This window comes from Lagopus leucura, unplaced genomic scaffold (genome assembly GCF_019238085.1).
Source record: "Lagopus leucura isolate 7727_CA_CO unplaced genomic scaffold, USGS_WTPT01 Super-Scaffold_806, whole genome shotgun sequence".
In the NCBI taxonomy this organism is placed as follows: domain Eukaryota; kingdom Metazoa; phylum Chordata; class Aves; order Galliformes; family Phasianidae; genus Lagopus; species Lagopus leucura.
This window is the reverse complement of record NW_024962260.1, coordinates 1,289,797-1,311,304: the sequence shown is the minus strand read 5'-3', so window position 1 is coordinate 1,311,304 and position 21,508 is coordinate 1,289,797. Positions and strand designations below refer to the sequence as shown.

The window sequence follows — 21,508 nt, the reverse complement described above, 5'->3', positions numbered from 1 at the left end:
ACTCCCTCACCCATAAAGGGCAGCAAGGAAAACAGGACCAAGTTGTGCTGAAAATGGTAAAAGAAACTAAAAGAGGAGAAATTTCCTCAGAGATGATAGCTGTGTAAAATTGAAATATCACTTCAAATATTAATAACATCTATGGAACGTTATATTTGGAATATAAACATTGGAAAAATGAGGCCATTAAAAAAGTTCACCAACACGTTTGGATGGTATTCAAGAACTTGGAATCCCCTGGCTTCCTACATCATCCTGTAGGGTCCAGCAATTATTATTAAGATAACAAGCAGAAAACAAATCCATCATCCAAGAATCTTAATGAATCCAGAGGAGCTGCATTAAATACAACGGAAGGAAACAATTAAAAGGGACTGGTCTCTGTTTCCAATTCCTCCAAGCATTATGAATGGTTATTAACTCTCAGATTGAAGAATTGTAATATTGGTCAGGCACCAATCTAAAAACTGGACAGACTTATTTAAACTGGAAAATTCAATCTTTTACACGGGGCTTTGAGAACATAACTGGCACTTTTAAATACGGTATGATTTTATTTCCCAAATGCTTTTAACTACTTGTGTTTTTCCAAAAAGCTCGGTGGGCATAATGAAATCAATCTTGCATTAAGCTCTTATTTCTCAAAGAACTGACAGTAAACAGAACATCGACCTAACATCTCTGACATAATTTCTCCTTTGTTACTGCTTTTATTCAGTAATTGGCTCTATTAAGATAATTCTACTGGAATCTAGTCCGGAATTTTTCTCAAGCCATTTCAGACCACAAAGTATTAAAGCAATTGGAGGGCATGGCATGCTTTCAGATAAATGAGGAATGAGCCTTTCTAAAGAGAGGTGAAGTAGGAGGAGTTTCATCAGTCCTTGTCCAACAACATTTAATATTCAGCACAGGAGTGAAATCACTTCCAGTATTACAGATTTTTGGCAAAAAGCATTTCTAACATTTATGATAAGCCTGAGTCATAAGGTTATGGAAAGCACTTGCCAATCAGGAATGAAAATCAGAGTTACAAATTTTTAGAGACAAAGTATGAGCAAGAATATAACATTTCAAATAATCAAAGAGACCAAGTTCCATAGCCTGCCCTACAGCCGAGGCAAACAGGGGAACAAACAACGGTAAAGGAACACCCACAGCAAAACACATTTCAAGCATGACTCAAGCTCCTGTCAGAATGCAAAGAGTAGCAGCAGTCACCTCAAAATGAGTATCTTCTTGTGGGCACATAAGAAAAATGACTAAGAAAATTCTTCCTGAAACTCTGATTCTACTTGTCTTCCCTTCACATCGCATTCTGCAGCTAAGAAAGCTAGGGAAATCATGGTTCCTAACTTACAGTTACAAATTAAGGGCAAAGTTTCCCTAATTCTCTCTTCAGCGGATATATCCACATCTGTCTTCCATCTCCTCAAACTCTGAATACTCCAATCTGAGCAGAAGAGCATCCTGCACAGCAGCTCCAGCCCTGCCCTGCACAGGGAAGCGTGGTTCCCACATCTTCACTCAGCGCAGCTCACAAATGAGCTAGGACACAGGCAAAACAAAAACATGTGTCTGTGCCTCTGTTATATTAGTTAATGAAATAAGTGGCCTGAGAAAGCATAACATGATTCTGTAGAATAATGTATGAAATCATTAAAAGGAGATTTGAGGTTTAACTTCACAGACCTTGGCAGGCTTTTTGCCATGGCATAGAATTACTACTAAAAAGCTTTTAAAAGCTTTTAAAGATGCACAGAAGAGAGCATCCATTAAAAAATTAGAAAGGTAAACTGCTAAATAAGTGTTCCTGTTATGCTTTCGGAAAGTTTTCTAGAGTCTTCCCTAGTCTTTCTGTGGTATTAATCAGCAGCAGCATTCCTTCAGTAGGAACAGTGCCTGGTAATGCCTCCTGTGTACAAAGCTGTGACAGTAGCACCTGAGCTGCGTTCTCGACTTTTGTCCATGTCTCTTGGATAGGTTTGGCTCTCCCAGTGAGGACAGCAGTGTCTGTTTCCAGCCACACCATACCAAAGCTCTCCTTGGAAAGAAGCCTTCTTGACTGCACATGTCAATGGGAAGCAACGACTCCCCAGAGACAAGGAGACCCACTTCTTCCTACAGAAGGCTCACCCACACTTAGAACTGGGGTTAGGTAGGAGAGGCTCTCATACTAGGAACAGCTGGATCCATACCCACCAGACAGCTTCTTTTCGAGCAGGCAGGTCAGTTCATGTTGGTGGAAAGGGAACTGCTGTAGCTCAGCCTCACCAACAACACAGTCCTTTCTGTCTTCCAGCTGCACCTTTTGCAGGTAGTAAAGCAAAGCACATCACCTCCTATCCGGAGCCACGTATTTAAACTTTCCCCCTTCCCTTCTTATTTAGCATTACTCAGCCAGTAACTGTTTCTAATACCAGACTCAGCTTGCCACTGGGCTCGAGGTTCCAGACAGCACAAGCCAAAGTGCAAATCCTGAGGAAAAGGCTGCGATGTCCAAGCTGGTGGTAATTCCAAATTCCTGCTGAACCTAGTACCATGTCAGACAAGTGTTATTTTCTTGCAATCAACAAAAACTGCCATCTGCTCCCCACTGAATCAGTCTGCACTGATTCCCAAATCGTGCATTAAAGCTGAGGCTGGGAGGATTTCAGGCAGTAGGTGACAATGTCCAAGTACTTCTGGAACAGCCCCAACCATGGCCTCCTCATTCCCAGCTCTTGGAAGGCAGTAAATAGGAAACATAAACCCTCAAGTGCCTGAAATATCAGCCATAAAAGTTTCTTTTTAGACCAAAGATATGTTATGTTACAATTCTGGCAGAAAGAAAGACCATAAAAGGAGCAATCATCCTCAAAAAACTGTAATAGCTTCAGATTTTAACATATGAAGCATTTACAGAGATAAAGACAGCTCCATAATTTGCTCTAAATTTTGTCATAATTAAGTCTAACAAGTTGACATTTCTCTTGTATCAGAATCCAAATCAAACAGAAAAAGGAAGCATATCCTTCCTCACTAATTTTTGGCAAAAGCATCACTGCTTAAACCAGGGAGAGAACTGTTCTGGCAGTCAGAGTTACTTCAATGAATCAACCAGACAGTGCCAGAGAAAGCCTGTGTATGCTGCAACCATTACCTCAGCACTAACAAAAGTGCTCTAAATTCAGCCTATGATAATCCATTTTTGGTTTATTGTAGGTAGCCACACAGGGACATCAGTAAAAAAAGGTACCATAACTGAACAACACACCTCTACCTGAAGACCACTACACGTCTGTCCTGAGCAGCCCCTCCGTAACCTATCCTCAATAGAAGCACAACCACTTACACCAAGAATAACCTGCCAAATCTCTTGGCCTCGGGTAGAACCCTGAGCCTTTGCTTTTGTACATGAAATTGAAGTGAAGAAAATGTGACGCATGTGCACGAGAAAAGATTAAAATAACTGTCATTTGACTGATGTGCACAGAATAGATGATCTTTTGATACACTGCTCATTTGTTCCTCCTCTTCTTTCCCCTCTACAGGACAGAACAAAGGAACATATTTTAACTAGGTATCATTCAGTTGTCAAGAAATCCTCCCCCTCCACCCTGCCATGTCAGATACTTCTCCAGGTTCACAGACAATGCTCTTTACAAAGCAAATGTTGGACTGAATGTAAAAATGAAGTTTCCATTTCAAATACAAGATGTATTTACAACTACAGATATACCTCAACAATTTCATATTACATAGTCCACTAAGAGCAATAAAAGCCTAAGAACACTGAGCTAAAGCCCTATTTCTTATATAATTTGTCCCAAATATCTTAATTTGATCTCCCAGCAATTCTCACTGGAAAGCCAAACTCACACTCACTCACGCAGCCAGTTTCAATGTGTAAGTTACCAAGAAACCAAGACTGAACCCTAACACGTTCATTAAATACAATGCACAGACTCTTCAATAGTGTTAGTCTATAAATAATTTTATACCTTCCTGATCAAACAACACATTTTCAATAAGGGCTCTAATCAGCTGTACCCACATCACAATCATTTCGGATGGTAATTATCCCATTGTGGGCAAGTGCAGTAGCATCCCCAAATGTTGAACATCACTGGGGTATTAAAATACAAAAATTCAAGTTCAGTAGAATTCTATTATTTATTGCTGCCATGAAGGTAAGTTTTTTTATTTTTATTAGATTATAACTATTATGTTTTTAAGATTTTTTTTTAGAAGACAAAAGTTAGGCAGCATTGAAACAATTAGAGGACAGGTGCTTTAGGGCTACATTACAGGTGTCTTTCACTGCACCTGTAATTAGAAAGCATGGAAAGCTTCAAGAAAACTAAAAACACAGCTATATGTGTTGGTCTATTCTTGCAGCTAACTTGTGGCAACTGCTTTTTGGTGCTAGACCTCTTAAGTTAATACTTTCTCAGAATGCTGACAAAAATGGAAAATATATTGAAATATTGCTGTAGATAAAAATGGGCACAGGATGTGTGTGTCCTGTTTATTGGTCCCCTGCTTAACATGGAACATGCATGCTCACATCCTTTTTTGCGCTTTTATTAGTTATGTACTTAAAATGAAAGTAGCAGTACTTCAGCTAGGCTAAATGCTCTGTAACAGCTGGACAGGATTGCATTATGCTTTGAAGATATCTGGAATTTATGACAGTTTTATGACACTGCACATATTTTAGAGAAGCCAGGAAAATGCAGTACTTGGCACAGAACTCTGAATCAGTGTGTCAGACCGTGAACCAAGCTGACACATGGTCAGATGTGACATATGGTTTGTTTGTTGTTAGTTTTCAGCACAAAACATCGTGCTGAAAACTGATGGAGACTCATTCATCCTTTATCCAAATCCTCCAAAAAAAAAAAAAAAAAAAAAAAAAAAAAAGTCCACAACTCATCTTAAGAGACCAGTTCTCCTCTTTCATGGCTTAAGGATCTGTTGAGTCCTGAAATCAACTCACACTAACTGAAGTGAATGCAATGCTGCCTGGACTGAACAGCCTCTAGATGAAAGTTAATAAAGAACCTGCCTGCTGCTAGCTCTGCAGTGACCTTCTGCAGATTGCCATTCCCAAAGCAAAGCTTCAAGGAGAAGTTCTGCCTGCAAATAGCATTCAGACAGTATGTCTGTTAAAAGGAACAATATAAGAGAAAATGCCATACAGTTTCTTGTTTCAATAACAATTTCTTATTTTCATTGGCTGTTTTGGCCTTTGTTTTTTATTCAGGTACTCCTGAAAAGAATACCAGGTTTGGTGATACAGTTAAGTATTGTTTCGTGACGAAAATATTTCTATTCATTGCTTTCCTTCCAAATTTGCTTAAATAAAACAAGAAAATTGCACAATGAAGTCATTTATTAACCATTTTAGAGTAGTTATTATTTTTTTGTAATGCATTCATAGAAGAGAGAGATGTAAGATGGCTTTACAAAATGTACCGCGTGGTATTCCATGTCTGTCAGAAGGGAAAAGAACAGTTTGACAAATTCCTGTGAATGTGTATGAAGAGTTCTAAATAAAATCCTCCCATCATAATGGGCTGAAATTAGAGCTTCACAATGCCATAGTCTTTGAGTTGTGTAGCATTCACAACATTTCAAGCTTCTAAAAGAGACAGATAAGACTCTTAATCAAAAGCTTGAAAGTAATTTCCTGGGGGGATAGGAGAGCAGAAGTAATTCTTCTTCCACTTTATTTCAGCAGACAAAAAAAAAAAACACCAGTTGCTGCAAGCAATTAAACAGTACTATATTCTCCACGAGCATCTTATGGATACAGGAAACATTCTGTCTGTGAAGCAGTACAGACCTTGATTGTGTTTTTTTCCCCCATTTAATATTTTTAAATGGAATAAAAATGGAATAAAGTGCAGCTCAAGAACTACAGCTGGCCTTCACAGAGAATCATGTTGAATCATATGCTGCTGCTTACCAATAACAATAAACCAACCACATGGTTGTTTTTAACATTTTAAGCAACTGGCAGCTCATCCATAACTCTGTACATTAAAAACTTTTTTACTCATATCTGGTTATCTGTTTGATTTCTATTCATTGTTTCTTCAACTGTTTTCCCAGTCTGCAGTGCATAACAATGTCTGGAATGAGAGCTAAAACACCACCATAGCACTGCATCAGAAACGAGGCTTAAACTCATGTGCATGGTTCCACCTCCATTGGTGAAATATGAACAGTTGGAATAATTCCTCAAATATTTTAAATACACGTTTGTACAGAAAGCTACATCTGTGAGAGTCTCCAGATGAGGTGAAGAGAAGAAAACCAAAGTGTCTGCATTTGGCAATTAATGAAGATGTGAACACAGCTTTCCCTGTGGCAAAGACATACTTAATAAATATTGGCTTTCAGAGCAGAGTTTACTTGCACATCAGTAATTTTACGAGATCGGCATTAGAAGTAAATTGCTATGATATTAGGAGGACAAGATGCACGTATGGACAGGGATATTCAGTCGCCTGTGCTCTGCTCGGCTAACGTGGCAGCTCAGACAGAAGCTGGCTGGCAGTCAGCTTGCAGGTAGCTCTAAAAGCATGGGCTGGCTCCTGCCCAGGTGGCGAGCCGAACAAAAGCAAGTGGTACAGGAGAAAGGTAGAATTTACACAGGTGGGAAATGCTGAGGATAGAAGGGATTGTCACAGAGTAAAGGGCACTTGGAGGAGCTGGAGGTGTGAAAAGGTACCCTGGCAATATCTGGGGGGAGAGGGAAGCAGAAGGAGAGCTAGAGTGCCCGAAAGAGAATTGAATGAGGAAGGGAGATGTTCCTTGTTCTGATGCTTGTTTACTGCATGTTTATAAAAATAAAATAAAATAAAACAAAATAAAAACCACTGAAGGCTCTTCTTTCTAGACCAAGGTCCTTATTCTGGTACTGATAATGGTTTTGAGACATCAAAAACTAGATAAGCACTATTCACTACGAATGCAATGTTAGACACGTTCTTATCATTACACCACTTACACTGCATACAACCAAAACTGAAATTCAGGAGATGCTGAAAATAACTGAATTCTATACAACAGAAATGTAGATAAAAATGAGTGTGCTTAAAGCAGAAGACATTCTTGTCCAAAAAAGTAACTCCTTATAGCCTCATGATTTTATTCTACTACTCCAAGAGAAGGCATCCATTGCTTATGCAGATGCTATATGCCACAGTTTCCAGCAGTAACATAATCAGAGAACCTTACTATAATTGCTGAAGTATAGTAAGTGTCAGAAGTTATTCTTCTACTAGTGTCTATAAAACTCAAGAAGAGTAATTCAAAGCAGCAATCTATTTAATCAGAAGAAAGCTGCTTTACATTTTGCTTGTATGTGCACACAACTGTAGAGTGAAAAAATTGGCACGCTTTCTATTACTTTTCCTAACCAGGTGTTAAATTTATGTATACCTCACTTCAAGGCACTATGAGAAAATACTTCTGTATTTTGTTTTACAGGATTTGTAAAGAAATATAACATCCTGCCTTTTTTAAAATGTAGGGAAGGAGAAAGGCTCTGTCCACAAAGCAGCTTATCCTCAGAAATAGCACAGTTTAGCACTAGACGTGCCACAGGAAGGGGGGGAGGGGGATTATAGCACAAGCCTCTCCATTGTACTGAAAGAAGACTTTTCCTATGGATGGGCCATCATCCTGTTATGTGGCTCTGAACTTCCTCCTGCATTGTGAGCCTCAAGTCATGGAAACAGTAAAGTTCTTAAACTAAGGATTGTGTTGGGAATTCCAAAAACTTTCAATACAAGTTAACCAAACAAATACATCACGGTCAGATTGTTAACATCCTGGTTTAGTTTGCTGAAGCCACCATTCTTTTGAAAAAATAATGTAATCAGGAGAACTCTGGATAGATATCTTGCTACTTCTCCCAGGTTCTGATATCATTCAGACTAACTTCAAAAACCACACTAGAAAGCTAAATACAAAATGCAAGACAACACATTTGTCTAAAATCCAAGGCATCTTACTATATCTGCATTTAGGAAACATGAGCTTAAAATTTAAAACGCTGAAGTTTCAGTTTCAAAAGTGCAATCTGTAAAAGGCTGTTGTAAAGCACCTCAATAGGAGGTCACCTGCCCCCTTAAGAAAAAAACACATTAACAACATGGAGCAAAGTGACTAAGGAGCTATTAATGTTAGGTTAGAACTTGTAGCACGTGTTCCAAGAAGAGAGTACAGTACATACCAGTGCCATTGCAATCTATGCAGTCAACTGTGGAGCAGCCTGGCTTATGCCACTGGCAGAGTCTAATTTGTTGCAGCTACAAGTATGCTATGTTAAAACAGCTCTACAATTACCTGATATCCTTCTGTTTTTTTCTGGCACCATTTCAGCAAGGCATTTCTCTTCGATCCTCCATATTCTCTTGCAAGGGCAGACAAAGGATCTTTCCTTTCTTCCCTAGGAATGAGGGAGAAGTGCAACTTATAGCTAATTATTTTTCGTTCACAACAGATACACATATTACAAATGCTAAAAAAAAAAAAGCTATCATGAATTATTGTGACTGAAAGTAGTAAGCTGCAGCACTAGTAAGAAAAAGAATACAGAAAGATACCTGCCAGACTTAAGAGTTACTTTGGTGAAATACTTTCATTAGGAAACCACGTGTGTTTTTCCCCCTTAAACTAAACTTCTAGGTATTTCAATCTCAATGATATTATTTCCTAACAGTTTGGAAAGTAAACTCACGATATTGTAAGTTCCAGCTTGAACCATTAAGCTAACTCAAGTGACTTTATTTTGTATTTAGAAAGAGAATAAACTGATGTTATCTCTTCTGCAGCTCATGGCTGATTACAAGTGTCACCTTGAAGCAACAAGTTTGCATATTAGCCACATGTCATTACTAATAGAATATTTTCCTGGGATCTGGAGTTCTCAAAAAGGACGGGGGAGATCTACTTTGTTGATCTGCTACCTGATACACTGGAACAAAAACGATTCACCCTTTCTAAAACATCAAAGTTCAATTCCCAATAAAAGCCCTCTGTAGTGAAGATATTGATGAAAAGACTGCTGTTACGCAACTTAGTTGCTGGATGCAAAGTGTGTGAGCAGTTGCTCTTGTTTTTTACACAGTCACAGAATGTGTGAGGTTTGAAGGGACCTCTGGGTCCACATGGCACGACCTGTGCTGAGGCAGGACCTTCCACAGCAAGGTGCCCAGGCTTATGCCCAGGTGGCTTCTGAAGATTTCCAAGGAGGAAACTCCACAGCCACTCTGGGCAGCCCGAGCCTTTGCTATGTTACCTGCACAGCATGAAGTGCTTCCTGATGGCCAGACAGAACCTCCCTGGCAGACAGTTCCCCCTGAACCTCCTCTTCTCCAGTCTGAACAGTTTTTACTATCTTGGCACTGGCAGTTTTGTGCCATCTTCAAACTTACTGAAGGGTGCACTCTGCTCCATCACCCAAATGGTTAATGAACACAGCCAACAGAACCAGTACAGAACCCTGAGGTAGGCTGCGAGCAAATGGCTTCCAGCCAGACTTCACCACTGAACTTCTCACCAAGCCCATACAGAACAGCCTGATTATGAGAATCCTATGGGAAGAGCATCAATGGCCTTATTCAAGTCCACCTCAGAGGAGATCAAAGAAGGTCACCAAAACAAGTAACAGTGGGGCTGCATATTCCACCTACAATCAAGATCATGCAACTTCAGAGAGAGAGCTTCAGCACAGAGGTTTGGGAGTTTGGGACGTTCTATTAGAACTCAAATTTAAAGTTCCCTCTCTTTACATTAAACCATACTGTTTAGCTGTGAGTGAGCCGTACAACCTGTCTTCAGATTCCAGTAAATGCACATGGTTTATATTGAGTCCTCCCAGTTAAGAAAACATTGCTGAAGGAAATAAAGTAGTGTAAAGTGTATGGAGACAGCGAGAAATATTATGACAGATAAATCTTATAAGTTAGTATATCAGGTCAACTGAACTCTTACCCAAAATAAGCCAATGAAGTTACAGCTAGAACAGAGAACAGTAAGCTGCAAATGTTTGTTTTAGTGGTTATTTTACCACAGCGTTCAGAAAAAGGTAGCGCAGAAAAACCTCCATTCCAAAACCACACAAGTCCAGCAGCAGTGTTATGAGGAGTGTTCCCAGAAATCCATCTCTCACTGCACACACACTGCTGCAGACTGCAGTGTTGCTCCTGTTGGAGAGCTGGGCCTTTCAGTCAGTGCTCAGGCAGCACAGTATCACAGCTGTACAATCACACCATGAAATGACACATCATCTGCCACGGTCTGCAGGCTATCATCAGTGCAAGTTTATGTTATCAGTTCACACTTCGTACACAAGTCTTTGAATCTTTTTTATTGCAGGGCTTACCTGGTCTAAATTCTGGTACTAACACGCACATTATTCACTGCTGCTGGTAAAGTAACCACAGATCCAAACTCAACTTACTTTCTGAAAGGAGAGCAGCAGCGAGGCATGTTTCAACTGATTTCAAGGAAACATTTTTATTATCCCCCACAGTTGTAAATAGCTTCACAATTTCATATTGTAATTATTACAGACTGCAGTGTCTCTGAAGGCTAAGGATATAATATTACTGCTGTACAAAAACTGTCAGTTCTGTATTAAACAGACCTGAGAAAATAAGAGTCTCTGTCTGCCAGTTTCCCAGTGTAAGAGGCAGGGATAAGAACATACTTTACTTGCGTAACGTGAAGCTTAAATACTTTGAACTCCTTTAACTGATAACGTTGATAAATTTAAACATTTTCTTATCTGTCAAGACTTTTCTTTTTAACATGTAAGAAAAAAGGGGTGCCTGGCCAGTGTTACCTAGGCTTGCATTATGATTTCATGTGTGGTGCAAACGACCCAGGCCCATTGACTCCTGCCTACTCAGAAGGCTTAGCACTGTCTGGAATTAAGACTTAGTTGTGCTGCTTTTCTTCAGCTGTGATTACTAAAGCAGAAGTTTATCATGTGCTCTCCCCTGGACCAAATCACTCTGAAAGGTTTGTTCAGCATGCTGGAGCTCACTTCTTGGACTCAGCTTTACAGTATTTTGAGCAGATGTGATGTTATTATTTAGTGGCATTATTTAGTTTGGTTTTCTAGTGTAGCATATAGTTCTGTCATTGAGCCTATAAGCTCTAAAAACTATACTGAGCTGCAGTGAACTTCAGAAAGCTTCACTTTCTGAAGTTCTCAAAGGTTACTGAAGATTGTTTTCAAGGAGAGGCAGTAAAATCTGCAGTCTTCCTGCCAACATTATATTCTAGATACTTGCAGACAGCTGCGAAATTAAAATCTTACTTTATCACATAAAAGGGCTTTTACCTTATTCGACTTCTGGTTGTAGGGGTGACTGATGCTGTAGGGGAGGATGAGAGGGACAGCTGTGGTGAGGTGGTACCCATTGCCATGAGAGATGCTGGAGACCCTCCATCGGGTGCACTGATATCCCGTTTGATTTCTTCACTGCTTCTTCGAGACACTGTGTGGTAAGAAACGTCCACGTATTTAACATTTCCAACATTAAATCCACTGCTTCAGAAACCACCAGTGGAAATCCATACATGACACATTTACTTCACATTTCCTATCTAAGAAGTACCAAGGATTTAGAGATCAACAGTACTGATAAAATTTGTATCCGAAAGCAAACAAAATTTGATGAATGCATCTAACAGCGTATCATTACTTGCACTGTGAGAAGGACAGCGTGTTTCCCTGCCTCCTTATCTCTGTTTAAAGAAGAAAAACCTACATTTAAGCAGTAAAGTGTAACAGCCAGCTACAGTTTCTTGGAACATATACTTCCAAGCCAAAATTACTTCTAATGTAAGGAAAGGATGACATAGAAGCTATCTGTTACATGCAACAATAAGGACCTAGAAATGCAATTAAAAATCTGTTCAGTTTCACTTGATGTGATAGTTACTATTTTTTAACCACCAGACTAATTTTTTATTGTTTAATTTTTCTGTTGTAAGTGAGGAAAGCTACTCCAAAAATCCAATCTATTGACAAAATCTTAATGGTGTGAACATAAAAGGTCTCTCTTGAAAAAGTAAGACAGATCTGGAAGTACATGACTGAAATCAGAGTTCCTAATTTTGTCATCTAAAAAAACGTGATATTACCTGAAATAGATTTGGCACTTTCCATTGCAGGAACTCTTGGCAAAGATGCTGGTCTGCTGGTAGAAGACGTTCTCAACAGATGTTCTGCAGAAAGAAAATGAAGACAGAACACTGTTTTCAAAGATGCCAGTTAAGCACAAGAGATTAGGTACGCGTTACGAATACTGCCTACCAGTGCCTGAGTTTGGCTGTTTTACTGAGAGCAATATATCCTTTTCTATACGAAAGAGGCCTAAAATTTGCACATTACCAATGTAGTTCACTCATGTATTATGATACATTCTTAATCCTTTTACAGTATGGCCTCTCCTACACATTCAGCTGCCCTAGGCTACTGTAAGGGAATTGTTAAACCTAAAGTCCAAGCAAGGAATCCCCACTTAGAATGCTTGATGTGTCACTCACAGTGTGGATTGGCAAAGCACATTGTTTTGTCTGTTATGTGAACTCATTTTTGTTGTTTTTGTTAGTTTGGTTGATTTTTTGTTTGTTTTTTAAACAAAATCTTGCTTTCTTGTCTCCCCCTGCAGTGGGATCCAAGAGGTACCTTAACAAACCATAGGGAAGATCTGTTCTGCCCACCGCCACTGAGTGAAATCAAACTGCAACAAAACTAATTTATGAAGCATTTAATCAGAAGTAACAACCTATTGGTTAACTACCCTCCTAAATAAGTATTCCTTCAGCTAACACCTTAAGCTGTATGCAAATGTTTACATATTCCTGTTGCTGCAGAAACACACACAAGGCAGTAGTTTGAGTACAAAAATCAAGAAAAGGACAAATTGTGATTCAAAATAAAATGCTAAACCCATTTCAATACTTGACCAATTATTAGCATACATTGCTAATAAAGATACTTTAAAACTAAATACAGTTATGAACAGGAATTCTGTCTGGCACGTTCTCTGTTGGAATGTAGTCCTGCTCCTGTGTTGACTGTAATGAAAACGAAAAATCTACATAAAGCATACCACTCAATTTGGGTCCAAGCTTATGTCTACTCATGAACTCTGTAACAATTAAAGAATCCTAAACTATCTTCTTGGAAAGGCATTTCAATATTTCTAAAAATGTCAAAGTTTCTAAAATTAAAACTCCAGCTGCACTGAGCAAAACCTCAATATGCATTGAACAAAAGCAAGAAGGAAATCTGGCACATCCAGACCATTACAAAATGTTACACGCACAAAAAGTACCCTTTATAAAACATCAGACCTCAGGAATACCAAATTGAGAGGAAATATTCAGTCCGGAGTCATATGGGTATTATCTTGAGAAACATCTACAAAAAAAAGCCTAAAACAGGCATAAATCAGAGAGCTACGCCCAACACATGATAGCCATTCATTCTCACAGGAAGAGCACATTGTGAGCAGTGCTTTTAGAGACAAAACAAAGTTCACAGAACGGGGAATTATTGGAAAACAGATAAATCAACACTCAATTTAATTCCATTCAATTTTTCTTCTGACTCCTGAAGATTCAATATTTATGAAGTTTATATTTGGTTATTCACGTGCAATACAACGCCAAGTATCATCCCAGTTTCTGTTTGGAAAAGAAAACCCAAGCACAATACATCATATGGCCACAGAGGTGAAAACAGCAGCACAAAGTCATCCTGAATGTCTCACATCTTGATTTTGCAAGTATCAGTTTATGCACACATGAAAAACAGATTTATGCCCAGTTATCTGGACAAAAATGTGGTTGAAGATTCACTGTGTTTGATGAAACAAGTAAAACCTTTTTGTTTCTTGTTTTACATTTAAAATATAATGAAGTCAAAATAGTTTGCTTTAGCCCTGTACAATACAGTAATGCTTTAGATAGTAAACACTAAGATATAGAAAAGTAGCACTGCTAAATAAGTGTAAATGAACTCGAGTGATTACCTTGAACAGGGATTTCAGCATAGCTTGGTCTTTTGTCTGTCAGTGTAGCAAGGGGCTTAGAAGCAGAGATTGGTCCGCTTATAGAATGCCTCTGAAACAGAAAACACAGTGTGCCAAACAGTTTGGTATATACAAACCCAGTAGAACAGAATAAAACATACAAAACACAACTTCTAAACATGCTTTCAAGAGGGCAAAAAAATGAAGTGCCTTTTTTCAGGTGTTTATCCTGAACTCAGTTTCAACCTTTCAGAGAAGCTTAAATGAGCCTTATCTTCGTGAGATAATAAAGCTCTGATGTTTCTCACCAAATCATGCAGTCAAGATAGATAAATCCAAAACTGTGATAGAAAAGTTCACAGTATCTATACACTGCAGCATCCTATAGCATAGGCAGGATTACAGGGCATCTAACATTTGGAGTCTAACTAATACTATGCTTTTGTGCTCAAAATCAAATGCAGAGCAAAGAGCTGCCAATAACAAAGAATCCAAGTACAAAATACAGTATGGAGAATTTTATCACTTTGTACATCAAAAGTCTTGTATGCATGCAACAAAGACTATCCCCTTAAACATGTAAATGAAAGTGACTGTAACCATGAGCCACACACAGCTCTCCCTATAACAGCTTCCCATGAGAATTGGTATTTCAGGTTTTTGTTACCTTTAGAGATTATTTCATTTCCTTAAGGTTCTGGTTTTTGTTTTTTTTAATAATAAAACATTGCATCACAGCGACAGCCTCTTTGTTTCTAATAAAGAAGTAAATAAAGGAAACGATAACAACAGTAAGGTGATGAGGCTGGATAACATCATGCCACTTGGCCAGCTTTGGCACTGTCACTACAAAGGCAGAGCAGTACAGAGCTTGGCCAGGAAAGGCAGGTACACACAGAGCAGGCACACTGCAATGCTTTATCACGTTCTCAGCTTCCGGGTATCACTGAAAAACAAACATCCTTTACGGATATTGGCAGAAAATGACCACATTACTCAACTGATAGCCTGCTGTATCTTGGTCCTGTCTCCTCGTTATAAAACAAAATGTTTGTTTTGTTGCTTTTTACTCCTATTGACACTGCAGACTGAGCTTAACTTTGCTGTTGCTAGTTCCTCGTTAAATATCTTACTGCTACAACTATCAGTAGTAACATACTGACTCAGGAAATGAGAGGAAAATGAGCCAGCTAATATGTTCATACATCAAGTTCTGCCCGGCAATACTCTGGCAGTAATAGTGCACAAGTGTCTCATGAAGAATTACTTTTCCTGAAGCATTTTACAAGTATTAGAAACATTTCTGCTCAAGTGAGCTTCTGTTGAAGCTGCAGATGAATCATTCACCATTTCTCTTACATCTGATGCACAGTGAAACATGTATGGATCCTACCAATTCCTTGATAAACAGACTTTGTTTTCCTTCAACTAGAAATGCACTCAAACTTGTTTAACTACTAAACAACAATTTTCCTTAACACCAGTGACCAAATTCCTCAACATTAAATAAAACGAGATCCAAAGTTTTCACATGCTTTTTGAGGCTACTCATGGAGACTCCCAATGGGACAGAAATTACTGAAGATGCTTTACAATCTGTTCTCCTGGTTTTCATTCACCCCACGCTGAGGTCTAGCAAAGTAGTACTTCAGATGAGGTGCAATGAAGAAAATCGTTCACTTAGATGTTTTTATGTAGTAGTCTCTGTATAATGTAATCACAGTAAGAGATAAAATTAGGGTTATTAAGATCATCACCAGTTACTTTCCCACAGCCATTTCTGGCCTCTGCTAGCTGCCTGTTACTCTCTTCTTTTCCTTTTGTAACAAGAGTTAACAGCCCCAGAAGAGGAAAAGGCACACAAGACAGAAAAAAGAAGGAGAACAAATATCTGACACTTCAAATTTGAGGCAGAACTACAGCAAGAAGAAAAAATCCCTTCAACTATCCTGCTTCAGACTCTTAATTGGTGCAATCTACTGTAGCTGCGACAGAAATGTGACCCTCAGCTACTATCCAGATATCTATTTCTCACCACTCTGCACTTCAGTAGGTACTTAAATGAGTACCTCAATAAGATGTTCTGCCAAATTCAAAGAAAGCACAGCTCTTTGCACACCAAGTAGTTACACTGTGGAAGTTTGACACTGAATAGGCTGGAGCCTGAAAGCTCCTTGCATGCTCAAAACAGAACTGGACATTCACTGGTGAGCGGGGAATCTGAAACCACATCTGCTTCTTTCAATTACAAAACTGAAAAAGAAAGTACTTGGGGAAACCAGCAGTGATAATTCTCCATCCTTATAAACCTTTCTAGGAAACTGCTTTGCCACTCGTGGGTGAAGTTTTGCTGCGTTCTACATTCTGAAAAGCAATGTGTTTATGTATGTTTTTCCCAGCTGTTTTGCAATATTGTTAAGGTCTGGTATAAAACCACTAAGCTTTACTATGGGCTCAGACCCAAAGCTAGAAAGGGGTTTTTGGCTGGTTGTTTCCATTTCTCAGTAAGTGCCAACTCTAGTATTTCCTGTGACAGCTTTTAAAATCTGATGATAAGCACTGCAACAGTCATACAGAGAACAACCCTTCCACCTTTACTCAAGATCTTAAAGCATAGATTAGTACTGTAAGGTGAGAGATCCTATAGATCAACTCATACAGCAACCACTTATAGAAAGACTGCTTCACAATTGCAAGAGAGCAAAAAAACCCCAAAAAACACAAAACTAACTTCTTCTTACAAGAGAATGGAAATAAACAGAATAGAAAGGAAGACCAACAAAAACAAAGCACCTACCAGAGAATGTCACATTTAAATAGTTTAGAAAACTGTCATCAAGAGTGACAGACCACAAAAAGAAATTATTCAAGTAATACACTGAAGACAACAGGAGGATTACTGACATTAACAGCATAAGGTGCAACAATTCGTAGGGGTTTTTTTGAGAATCTGGAGCCATCTTTGTCCTTAAGTTTGTTTGCTTTTGCTGAAATCTCTTCAAGCAGCTAATGTGACAATAAAAACAGCAGGCATCTATCAAGCTGAGCATTAATGTATTGATGATACATTCTTTAGTGTAGTGTTGTCTCCTTTACCTAGACTCCTATAGCAGCTGAACACGTGGACAAAGCTTCAAAGGAGACACAACAGAACACATAGTACAGTCAGCAGCTGGACAAAACTCTCAGCCAATGACCCCATTCCTCTCTGGTCAGATCTGGTAAGAAAAGCCCATGCAACGTGGGATACATTTATACTGATGACTGCTGACAGACTGCATAGATCTCAGTCCACTTCCCAAAGGAGGTAACTGCTGCTTCCATGCAAGGCACAAGACTAAGAGCTGATAAACGGCGAGTCTACACCTAGGGAATGTAGATAGTTTTCCTCTCATACTCCTCAGCAGTACAGGAATCGTAAGAATTTTTAACAGGTACCAATAACCTTCAAATTATGTTGTCATATCTTGTATTTACAATAGGGTTTGCCATGCAGGACTCCCTAGGGAAGCACAGGGCAGGCTAGAGCCTTCTGCAATTTCTCTTTAATTGCAGTGCTTAAACAGACATCACTCAAATGAGACACATAACAAAACACACTTAAGTTATGATTACGCCCCTAACAAGAAAACAAGCTTTTAAGGAGATATCTTCACATGGACATGAGCAGTGGGGATCAAGAAGGAAGAGACATAGGCTGTATCCGAGCAAAACCACAGCATTTTTTCATTTCTCAAATACAGCTGCCTAAGTGCCATTTTCTCAGAGGTCTCCTTGGGGGAAATACGCTTTCATTAGAATGAACATTTTAGTAGCTGCTTACTTGCAGCATCATTTTATCATTATGTCCCCATAAAGGCAACCAACATTTGTACATCACTGCCTGTAAGTTCACGTGCTCTTCTTCACAAAGAATTAAATGCAGCCATAAAATACGTACCTGCATAGGGGATACAGCAGCAGCTGGGGGCGTCTTCATGGGACTCGGGCTCAGAGGAGTGCGAGGAATTGTGGCAGCAGCAGGACTTGGAACTGGAAGAAACACAGCCATCAGGAAGCAGTGCCCCATTTTCAATGAACAAGCAGACTGGCTGCATGTAGCAAACTCTCCATTTGTGTTTTACTCTCCTAATTTTTACAAGATCGCATCTTTAAAAATTGCAGGTAGAGACTGCCTGCAAAACCATTTAGAAGTATGCCACCACAGTCACTCCTCCACAGCTACTTTCATTTTCTGTACTGAATATCTCAGTCACAGTAAAAACATTTCTAAGTTTACTAAGAGGTGTACAAAGCTAAGCTATAGGACGCTGTTAAGCTGGCAGTTGAGCGCATAACTAGTTCTCTGAAGGATAACTGAAGACATGGCAGCAGGCTTCTGGGTCTGCCAATAAGACAACCCCTATATCTGCTTTCCAGCTTTCAGTTCAAGTCCCATAGCTAACGCAGACCTACTGTTGTGTAACACGCTTTCTGAAATTTTGAATTAAACAAATACCAGGTTTAGGAACATATGAGAACAGAAATACTGAGCTGGCGGGTTACTCATCTAATTCCATAACACCATGATTAGGCATAAATGCTGAAGAAGATAGATACCAGCTTAAAATAAAAGGTGAAAAAAGGTAGAAAGGCTTGGCTGTTTTACCAGACTAACTTTGGCAAGAGAGCACTTTCTTGAAGAACAGATTAAAAACCTTTGAAGTTAACTCAATGAAAGTTAAAAAATGTAAATATCTATGAAAAATGAGAACACAAACTGAAATTGAACCATTTACAGAATCGTCAAGTAATACAGAGGAACTTTTATAATAAATATTCAGGCATTATGTATGGAGAAATAGATCTGTTGTGCACAGAACACTTATTGCAATATTGATAATATAATCTACTTTTAGCCAAGCCTTTCTGCATCAAAAACTTAGTGACACTATCAAAAATGACACTCAAGGCCAAAAGGCTCCAGGCATGTAAAATATTTCCATCACCACTTCAAATGTAGTCAAACCTAAAATCCATCTCCTATTTTAGGGTAATTACTCGGATTCCTTATTCTGCTTATCCTTAACAGAGGACAAGAGTGGCTGTTTTCACAACCATAAAATTACAGTCCATTGTCTCAACAGTGAAACCCCTCTCATTTCAAAAGATATCCTTTATTTATTTCATGGTGAAATAACTGGCTGGAGCTTGTTTTTAACTTTTATTAGCACTGACTACAAGAACATGAGTTACAAAATGAAACAAACTCAGTTTTGGCTATTGCATGCATTTAAGTATGCCTTAATTCAGCACATAAGTTCGCAGCTTAACAGAAAGGCTGAAGTCAGCTGTGCTTCCAGCTACAATTATGTCGTGTGAGTTTCCATACTTCCAATATGAGGCAGCACCGAATCAAAGTGTGTAACATACGAATCACTGGCAATTTGACAGAGAAGGAAAACTCAGGATAAAAAACGATGCTTGCCCTTAGCCACTGGGAATAACCTGTCGTGCAATCTAATGTAGGTTGATTTGTTTCAGCTATCGCTTATGAATCACGACGGCACAATAAAACAACTCATCTGTGAATTAGCTAAGCCATTAGAAGTATTCATGTCCACACATCCAAAATCAAAACTTGGCACTGGCTGCACATAGTTACCTTGGGAGGCACTGTCAAAGGACTTGATGAGTGTTTTGACAGTCGGAGTTGGCTCTGAGGAGGTGGACGATCTGCGGCTCAGGCCCATTCCCTGTCTCAGAGCTGCCAAATCTCTCTCTACAGCATTCATGTAATTGTACACTCGCCCGCGTTCTTCTTCCTGCCTGAAATCAATATGCAGCCTGTTTAAGGCATTTAAAGCACTTTAACATACAAAGTGTTAAAACAGGAACATAAATTTGAAGTCAAACTAAAATCTGTAGAGAAAAGAATTAGTCATTAACCCAGTTTTCTTTCCACTGTGATTTGGGAACAGATTATCATCCTACATTATCAATTTAAATCAACAAGTGAGATTAAGCACCAGACAAAAAGTCTATCAAATCAATACTCCATTTAAGGCTTAATTTCTGTTGATTTCTGTTCCTTTCACATACAATACACACACATGCATGTATGTATTGAAAATTTAAGGCTCAAAAATTCCACCATTTCACATGAAAATAATCAGCTCAGAAATAATTATGAGTGGAAAGAAAACAGGACAAGATACATGCAAAACAAGGGTTCTTCTCATATAAAACAACATCTGTATTTATCATAGCAAAAGCCCTGGCTACTAAGGAGAAGTACTCACGATGCACAGAAAAGTTGACACTGCTTATTTTCCATACTGAGGGTAGATAAATTAAGTCCAGACATTAACTGGGAAAAAGCCTCTATGAGAAACAGGTTTATACCAAAGTGCCAAACTAAATATTCTTGGAGGAGGAGCATATAAAGCAGAAATAACTTTTTCATTTCCATTTACCTACATTACTCCTCAAAGCCAGCATAAAGCAAGTTGTTTACAGCGAAAGGAAGAATTTACAGTTTCCAGAGTCTCAATAACACATGCTGGATTTTCAAAATCAGATCTCCCCCCCCACAAAACAGACAAAATTCCCATTATCTCTTGCATACTTGCGTGACTTGATTTCCTCCAACTCTTTAGTGAGCTTCTCATTTTTCTCCTGAGCTTCGTGTAATCTTCGCTTTAGGTCTCCTATCTCTTCCTGGGCCTCAGACTTTATATCATTTGCTATAACCACCGCAGTCTGGAGATCAGCTTGGAACTGACGCCATTCTGCTGACTCCTCCTATAAGCAAATAAAACGTTAAACTGAAAGCAGCAGCAAGAATTTTGATGTAAAAAAAAAAAAAGTTATGCATATTATTCATATTTTCCCCATGTTACTACAACAAACAATTTTCAGGAGTGATTAAGGCACTCGCCACTGGTGCTGTGCATAACCTAACTTACATTCCACAAGTTTTGCTAGAAACAACCTCGAAGGTCAAAAATTTCTTCCCTAGAAATTGAGAGAATGTTCATAGTATTGCAAATGTACGTATTGAACATACATCAGCAGACACAGGAATATATTCACCCAAGTCCAACACCACATTTCTGGAACGCTAAGAGGTTTTCAGAATTAATCTTCAGTCTCTGTAAATTAGTAAATGTATTTCCCTGTGATGCCCTGCTCTCACCAGTTCCTTTAATGGCATTACATTTAATCATATTACTTTTTCCATGATTTATCGTGCTTTTCGTTTTTCAGCTTACCCGGAGTCTCCTGTGAAGATTCTTGATCTCTCTTTCCATGTCATGCTTTTGGTCCTGAAGTTTTTTAACAGTATCTGGAAAGAAAATGAAATTCCCTGTAACATCGTAGTCAGGGCTCTATTTACTTAAGAAACAGTAACTGAAACAACCTATAAATGTTTTTTAAAACTTAGAGAACACTTTTGTATAATCAAAGCCATC

The 21,508-nt window shown here is 38.8% G+C and overlaps 1 protein-coding gene across 4 annotated transcripts in view; it reads right to left on the bottom strand.

The window, feature by feature from the left end:
- SPECC1L (sperm antigen with calponin homology and coiled-coil domains 1 like) overlaps positions 1–21,508 on the bottom strand; it is a 58,329-nt gene that overhangs the window by 13,105 nt on the left and 23,716 nt on the right. For all 4 annotated transcript variants that reach the window (XM_042865621.1, XM_042865622.1, XM_042865620.1 and 1 more), the window contains exons 6-13: positions 21,308–21,381; positions 20,662–20,837; positions 19,699–19,862; positions 17,995–18,086; positions 14,055–14,145; positions 12,157–12,240; positions 11,351–11,507; positions 8,344–8,446 (exon numbers count right to left, since the gene is read on the bottom strand). In XM_042865621.1, the coding sequence (XP_042721555.1) occupies positions 8,344–8,446; positions 11,351–11,507; positions 12,157–12,240; positions 14,055–14,145; positions 17,995–18,086; positions 19,699–19,862; positions 20,662–20,837; positions 21,308–21,381 (941 nt within the window). The remainder of the gene's footprint in view (positions 1–8,343; positions 8,447–11,350; positions 11,508–12,156; positions 12,241–14,054; positions 14,146–17,994; positions 18,087–19,698; positions 19,863–20,661; positions 20,838–21,307; positions 21,382–21,508) is intronic.